The following is a 7,657-nucleotide window of genomic DNA, read 5'->3' as shown; positions in this document are numbered from 1 at the left end:
GAGGTCACTGTCACGAATCACATCGATTAGGAATAGTTAAACTGGAAGCTAAGTCAAAACAAGAACGAAAATTGTCAAAAGGGTATTTTTGTCTTTTGAGACATAGGATGAAATGAATGTCAATAAATTTTTTGACAAGTTCATTTGATGACTTAATGTCACTCGGCCATATTAAAATAATTGGGCCTTGTGGATTAATTTCATTTCATAAGAATTTTAATGAAAATTCTTAATGGGCCTTTTTTCATGTTGTCATGAACAAGTGGAAAAGCTTCTAGAAGGCCTTTCTAGATGAGGATAGGCGCCCAACATACCCAAGAGAGAGAGAAAATATTTTGTGCATAAATGTATGAAGATACTTGCGAAAAGAAAAAGAGGAAACAAATTTCCCCTAAGAGGAAATGAGGTAGGCGCCCAAGAGAGAGACAAAAGCCAAGGCATGGAACAAAATAGGAAACAAATCCAAGGCTTAATGAAGCCTACCTTGGCCGAGTATGTCATAGAGGAAAAGAGGAAATTGGCTCATGAATATGTGATATTCTATAGAAGAGGAAACTACCTTATTGAAGGTAAGACCTCTCCTATAAATAGGAGTCTCATTCTTCTCATTTTTCTCATTCCACATAAGTTAGAGATTGAGAGCCTCTCTCTCTAGAACTTGTAGTTGCCGCCCCTTCCTCTCTCTCTCTAGTTTATTTTCGATTTTTTTGTTTTGGCACCTAGGTCCTCATTTGACCTAGTGTTTAGCTCTGCGACTTCAAGACTCGTTCTTAAGTCGTAGTGTTTAAAAGTGCCCACTCACTAATTCCTTTATTTCGAGTGATTTAGTGATAGAAACTTTCGTGGTTGCTCGAGGTGCCGAGGAAAGAAAGAGAGACGTGCTGCGAGGGGAGACGAGCGTTGCAAACTTTCCAAAAGCTTCTCAAAGTTCAAGCTTCAAGAAAGGTTAGTAAACTTCTATGCTCATTATAGTTTTTATTTATATGTACTTGCTCTTTGTCTAGGTTAGTAAAAACCGTTTTTACTTGAAAAGAAAATTTTTAAAATTCCGCCGCTTAACGAAGCGTTAAACTTTTTCTTAAATCCTAGATCAATTCCAACAATTTATAGACATTGCAATGATTTTCTAAAGTAAGAAATCTGACAACGGAGTTACCAAAATGTGTACAATCTTACCAAATTTTCTTGTTGTCTTCTAAAGCATGCAGTGAGGTTGTGGCCATACTTTCCACAACCAGAACATTTGACTGTGACATGTTTCCTAGTCATTCTAGACCCACGTGGTGGCAGAACTTCATCGTGCTCGAGACGTCTTAGTTTTTTTGGCCTTCCTGGTCCTACTCTGCTGGGAGGCATTCCCATAGGTGTCTTTCCTGTCTCGGGCCACTGCTCCATGGGATTAATTGCACATATTTTGTGCTTGTAGATATTCATGTACGTTGACTTCTTGTAGCATTCACTAATGTAGTTCTCTGGTTGGTCGTCCCTTTGCCAAATGCACTGAATCGCATGAGCACAAGGAATACCAGAAAAATTCAAGGATTAATAACATGAATAATATAAGTGCAATGAATACAAGTTCAAGGTCATGACAATTACCTGAAAATTGAAAGCGACCACAAGAGCATGTCTTCAATGCCAATTAAACTCTATACATGCGACCATACAGATTTGTAACTTGATACAATGAATCCCCACACCATTCTGCAATGTTTTCACCACTCAAGGACTTGTTCTTCTCTATGATTATGAAGATTCTAGGTCCTATGTCCCCATGCCATTTCTCCACAGCAAGGCGTTGTTTGGTCATCCTCTTCATTAAATACATCCTAATCCTCTCTAGCATAGACAATATGGGTCTCTGTCTAGCTAGTAAAATAGCCCTGTTACCATTGAAACACTCACATAGGTTGTTAAGGAGTATATCACATCTTGGAGTAGTTCTGAAGTTGGCTCTTGCCGAATGCACTGGATTCTTTTCACACAACCAGTTGTAGGCTTCCTCATCCTCATCCCTGATTAAGTTCATCTCTTGGTGAAACTTCTCCACAGACAACTGCTTGGCTGCGGCCATGACCTTGTGTTTCAAGAAATGTCCCTTAAACACCTAACCAAATTTTACAAACAACCAAGAAACTGTTAACTTCTTATGCAAGCTACTGAAATCATATTTGAAAATTCAAAATAGAAAGTGTTTAAAGTTGCTTTACCCAAGTAAAATTGCTTTGCAAGTGACGAGCACAATGCCTATGCTCAACTTGCACAGAACCCTCCTTCCACATACCATTATGTGCCTCTATCAAACCCTTCTGTTTGTCTGTTATGAAAGTCCAATGGTATCCATTGTACTTATTGATATCATCTCTCAAATAATTTAGAAACCACGCCCAAGATTCTTTACACTCTGACTCCACAACAGCAAAGGCAACTTGGAACATGCCATTGTTAGGATCAATTCCTATGGACGTGAGAAGTTGCCCAGTTTGGTGTCCCTTGATGTGGCAACCATCCAACCCAATCACTGCCCTACAACCAGCTTTGAATCCTGCCTTACAACCACCATAGCAAATGTAAACTCTCTTAAATATTGGATTACCTTCCTCATCTGCCTCTGTTAAGAACTCAATTGTTGTTCCTGGATTGGTCTTCTTCAACTCGGCTTCATAGTCCCACAACCTGGCATATTGGTGTGCATAAGAGCCTTCAATGATTTACAAGGCTTTTTTCTTAGTCCTCCAAGCCTTAGTCCTCGAACAATCAAGTATCAAGTCCTTCTGGATTTTATTCATGAACTTGATAGATGACCAGCTCTCATTGTCCTTGAACTCCTCCAGGTGCTAGTTTGACATCCAAGAAGGAGTACAAAATATGTTATTGTTTGTTTGAGCACATGTATGCTCTGGTACATAGGTCCTGATCTGGAATGTTGTGGTATCTTTCATTTCAGACGCATAGCACACCCACTTGCATGACTCGTCCTTGCAAACTGCTCGAACTCGGTTTTGATCATTCACTTTGAACTTCAGCTCTTTACCGGCCTTGATAGAATACACCCTTATGGTATTTTTGAAGACTGCCCCACTTGAAAATACCATACCCAACTTAAACTTGGGGTCTGCCATGTCAGTGTCTTCACGGAATTCTTGAAACATGGGGAAAATTTTCTTGGACAATTTAGTAGGCTTAGGCTCAAGCTCATCTTCACTAGATGTCTCATCTTCCAATATAATGTTTTCCTCCTCGTTATAGTCACTGTCCTCATCAGATCAGCTTCATCATCAGTAAGAGGTAGCTTTCCTTTGCCCTTTAATCCTAGACCACAGTCCACAGCAACGCCATTGACTTCAACTTCGTCTTCACTATTCTCAAACCCACTGTCTTGCTCAAGGTCATATGATCTTGACACTCCTCAAACTCTTGCTTACGGCCCAAGTCATGTGCTTGGCTCTGGCCCAACTCATGTGCTTCACTCTGGCCCAAGTCATCTCCTTGACTATGGCCCAACTGTTCTGCGTGACTCTGGCCCGAGTCATCCGCTTGACTCTGGCCCAACTCCTCTGCTTGACTCTGGTCCAAGTCATGCGCTTGACTCTGGCCCAACTCCTCTGCTTGACTCTGGCCCAAGTCATCTGCTTGACTCTGGCCCAAGTCATCTGCTTGACTCTGGCCCAACTCCTCTGCTTGACTCTGGCCCAAGTCACCCGCTTGACTCTGGCCCAACTCCTCTGCTTGACTCTGGCCCAAGTCATCTGCTTGACTCTGGCCCAACTCCTCTGCTTGACTCTAGCCCAAGTCATCTGCTTGACTCTGGCCGAAGTCATCTGCTTTACTCTGGCCCAAGTCATCTTGTTCACTCCATGCTTCAGGGTAGCCCAAATACACTTCAGTCTGGCCCAACTAATCTTCATTTTGGCCCAACTCAGTTTGACTCTGAGTCAATTCTGGTTCAGGGTAAGTCAGGTCTTCATTGTGAATATGGTCTTCAAGTTGAGTCTGACTCAATTCAGGTTGAGCTTTAGCCAGGTCTTAGATAAGAACTTCAACGTCTCCATCATTCTTAGGGTCTTCAATTTGACTTTGTGCCTCATCCACGACTTGACTATGTCTAGGCTCTCCCTCTTCAACTTCTTCAGGCTCTTCTACTTCAAAGTCTTGAACTTGTTCTTCCTCTTCAGCTTCAAACTCTTCAACTGCAGGCACTGGGGGCAATCGTCCAGGCTCTTCTACAACAGATGCATCTTGTACGGGGTGATCAACATATAAATTCAGTTCTTCACCATACAGCTTTGACACTGCTATAAACAGGCTCAGATCACAGTCTAGGGCAAAGAACAACCCATAAGGTTCCAGATATATAGTACATGAGAATCGCTGAATATCCAAGATTTTTCTCTACAATCTTGTCTAGCTCCAACAAGGACAGTCTGTCCACGTCTATGTGGTCTACGTAGTCAATCCGACCACCAACGTAGGTCAAACGCTCATTAACCACTTCCACTCTACCTCCATGGTGAACTTTGAAGGTGAACATACCAGACCCTTTAACTGAAACAATAATAATTTTTTTTTAATTAAAATCAACCAAAGTAGTATCAAAATACAACTACTAAATAAATTCAAAAGGACACAAAACCAATAACAGACAACAACCACCACTGGTCCCCCAATTATTTTGTATTTAAAGCTTATAACGCTCAAAACTAAGGAAGCAAGTAAACAATGATGGTCCCTACTCAGATTCTTTATGAAATCGAAACATAACTCCAAACAAAACAAGAAAATGTGGTCCCTACACTTTTCAAACCCTAAAAACAGATCCAAACATACCTAAAAAGGGTTTCTCACCATATACTGGTCTATTATTGACCGACGCGCTCTCTGAGGAATTTTTCTCTCAACCAGCTCTTCTTTTTGTCCGAGACTTGGGTTTTTTTTCTCTGAGCCTGGGATTTTTCCTTCGAGTACGCCGTCGGAGACTTCGCTGGCATGGTTTTTTTCTTTTTCTGCACCGGAGACTTCATTTTGAAACCTCCTCCAGTGCTGCTAGGGTTCGATATCGCCGGAGATTTGGATGTCGAAGGTTTCACCATTTTCGCAATGATAGAACAAACACCCCTAGATTTGTTTGTACGCGGGATTTGTTCTTTCCTTTTTGAATAAAGTATTTATATTTTCATTTAATAATTATTCTAATAATTAATCCATTTGATAATATTTAAACATTAAAATTATTTTATTATATATAAAAATACGCTTATACCCTTTCAGAACAGTACACGTGATAAACACGTGACCACTTAACGTCCAAATACTTAAAGAAGTGGCTAGTTGTAACACGTGTCTAAGTTCTGAGTTGAGTTCTACAACATTTATGAGTCCACGGGGTGAAATGTAACGAAGGTACGAGTACAGGGGACAAAAATGAGATTTATTCAAAAATAAAACACACATATTACATTAGCATAAATTTTGAACTTTAAACTTCATATATAATTATAAATATCTAAATTTTATAATAAATTATTTTTGGGGGTTTCACACTTACACACATGTACTTTAAGATTGCCCTATATTATTGTCGCTTCCGCATATAATGACGACTGCGGTTCGACCGTTGCAACAGTTACAGAAACAATTACCATGGCCGAATTTGTGGTGGTGGATATATCATATGACGGCTCCAAAACCAACAATGCCGCTCAAAGGGCCGATGAACGCTACTAATCTGTTTAGCCATTTTCCCCAATGTTTCCTAGGGGAATTGGAGGAAGAGGGAGCTTTTTTTTTATTTGGTACACGCAATTACCATAACCTGCCAAAAAAAAAAAAATTAAGAATAATTTTTATAAATAATAAAGAATAAAAAATGAATATTTTTTGGAGGCAAAAATAAAAAAATTTACTTTGATCAGTGGTGACAATAAGACCGGTCCCTTTGAAATAACTGGTAGAGGCATTCCTTCCATTGGCCTGAAAATTAAGGTTCATAGCGAATAGAGCTGTCAATTGGGTCGGGCCGCCCGCGGGCCACCCCACCCGACCCTTATTTTAATTGGTTTTGGACCGACCTGGCCCGGATAAAAGAAGGGCCGGGCCGACAAGATTTTTAAATTGGTCCTGGATTGGGCTTTTGTTTTAGGCCCAAAATCCAAGCCCGATTCAAAACCCTTGAAAAGCACAGAACCGGCACGACCCATGCACGGACCGGGCACGACCCAGGCACAAGCCTGTATGAGGCCAAATTTTTTTTATTCTCTAAATATATGTGTATATATATATATATATATATATATATATATAATATTATCAATAACACTTACACTTGTTTAAAATAAAGTAAAAATATATAATATTCTAGCTCTTGGTGTTTAATTCTCTACATCGTTCATTTTGTATGTAATATTCTGTATATAAAGTCAAGAGATTTATTTAATACTGTTGTAGATCTTTCTTTATCAAATTGAGAACTACGAGTGAGAAATTTACTTGGATCAGTGGATACAATAAGACTGGTCCCTTTGAAATTGCAGGTAGAGGCATTCCTTCCATTGGCCTGAAAATGAAGGTTCATAGCGAATAGAGGTGTCAATTGGGTGGGACTGCCCGCGGGCCACCCGACCCGGCCCTTATTTTAATTGGTTTTGGGCCGACCCAACCTAGATTAAAGAAGGGCCGGGCCGGTTTTTAAATTAGTCTTGGTTTGGGCTTTTATTTTAGGCCCAAAATCCGAGCCCGACCCAAAACCCTTGAAAAGCACAGAACCGGCAAGGCCCAGGCACAGAATCGGCACGGACCGGACACGGCCCAGGCACAAGCCCGTATGAGGCCAATTTTTTTATTCTCTAAATATATGTGTGTATTATCAATAACACTTACACTTGTTTAAAATAAAGTAGAAAAAATATATAATATTCTAGCTCTTGGTGTTTAATTCTCTAAATCGTTCATTTTATATGTAACATCCTCTATATAAAGTCAAGAGATTTATTTGATACTATTGTACATCTTTCTTTTTCAAATTGAGAACTATGAGTGAGATCTGGTTTATTACTTCCATGGATATTTGGAAGTATTTTGCAAAGTATTATCAGGTGTATGCTATTTGGAAGTATTATCTGATTCATAATTCGGGACATCATTCATCGTCGTCATCTTCTCAAACATCATCTTTCGAGCTTGTTAAATATATGAAAACTGAATTTATGAGTTGAGTTCTGCAACATTTATGAGTCCAGGGTTGAAATGTAACGAAGGTACGAGACCAGGGGGCAAAAATGAGATTTATTCAAAAATAAAACACACATATTACATTAGCATAAATTTTGAACTTTAAACTTCATATATAATTATAAATATCTAAATTTTATAATAAATTATTTTTGGGGGTTTCACACTTACACACATGTACTTTAAGATTGCCCTATATTATTGTCGCTTCCGCATGTAATGACGACTGCGGTTCGACCGTTGCAACAGTTACAGAAGAAATTACCATGGCCGAATTTGTGCTGGTGGATCTACCATATGACGACTCCAAAACCAACAATGCCGCTCAAAGTGCCGATGAATGCTACTAATCTATTTAGCCATTTTCTCCAATGTTTCCTAGGGGAATTGGAGGGAGAGGGAGCTTTTTTTTTTATTTGGTACACGCAAT

The 7,657-nt window shown here is 39.6% G+C and overlaps 1 protein-coding gene across 1 annotated transcript; it reads right to left on the bottom strand.

Moving 5' to 3' along the window:
- Positions 1–1,152: 1,152 nt before the first annotated feature.
- Positions 1,153–3,122, bottom strand: LOC149397725 (uncharacterized). Its single transcript, XM_089614326.1, has 7 exons — positions 2,965–3,122; positions 2,597–2,676; positions 2,211–2,545; positions 1,989–2,107; positions 1,686–1,883; positions 1,600–1,630; positions 1,153–1,500 (listed from the first exon to the last, which is right to left on the bottom strand). The coding sequence occupies exons 1-7, from the start codon at positions 3,120–3,122 to the stop codon at positions 1,153–1,155; spliced, it is 1,269 nt and encodes a 422-aa protein (XP_089470452.1).
- Between the last annotated feature and the right edge of the window lie 4,535 nt (positions 3,123–7,657).

The sequence above is a fragment of the Urtica dioica genome, chromosome 5, assembly GCF_054948205.1.
Source record: "Urtica dioica subsp. dioica isolate 48M chromosome 5, U.dioica_male_clone48M_v1_H2, whole genome shotgun sequence".
NCBI lineage: Eukaryota > Viridiplantae > Streptophyta > Magnoliopsida > Rosales > Urticaceae > Urtica > Urtica dioica.
Note: the sequence above shows the minus strand (reverse complement) of the source record. Positions and strands in the feature narration are given on the sequence as shown.

What these genes read in the sequence shown, in the direction of transcription:
- LOC149397725 (XM_089614326.1), bottom strand. Translation starts at nt 3,122, where the DNA reads ATGGCAGACCCCAAGTTTAAGTTGGGTATGGTATTTTCAAGTGGGGCA. An exon ending in AACAGAGGCAGATGAGGAAG is followed by an intron (nt 2,546 to 2,596) that starts GTAATCCAATAT and finishes GTTGTAAGGCAG; the next exon opens with GATTCAAAGCTGGTTGTAGG. An exon ending in GATGAGGAAGCCTACAACTG is followed by an intron (nt 1,884 to 1,988) that starts GTTGTGTGAAAA and finishes CAATGGTAACAG; the next exon opens with GGCTATTTTACTAGCTAGAC.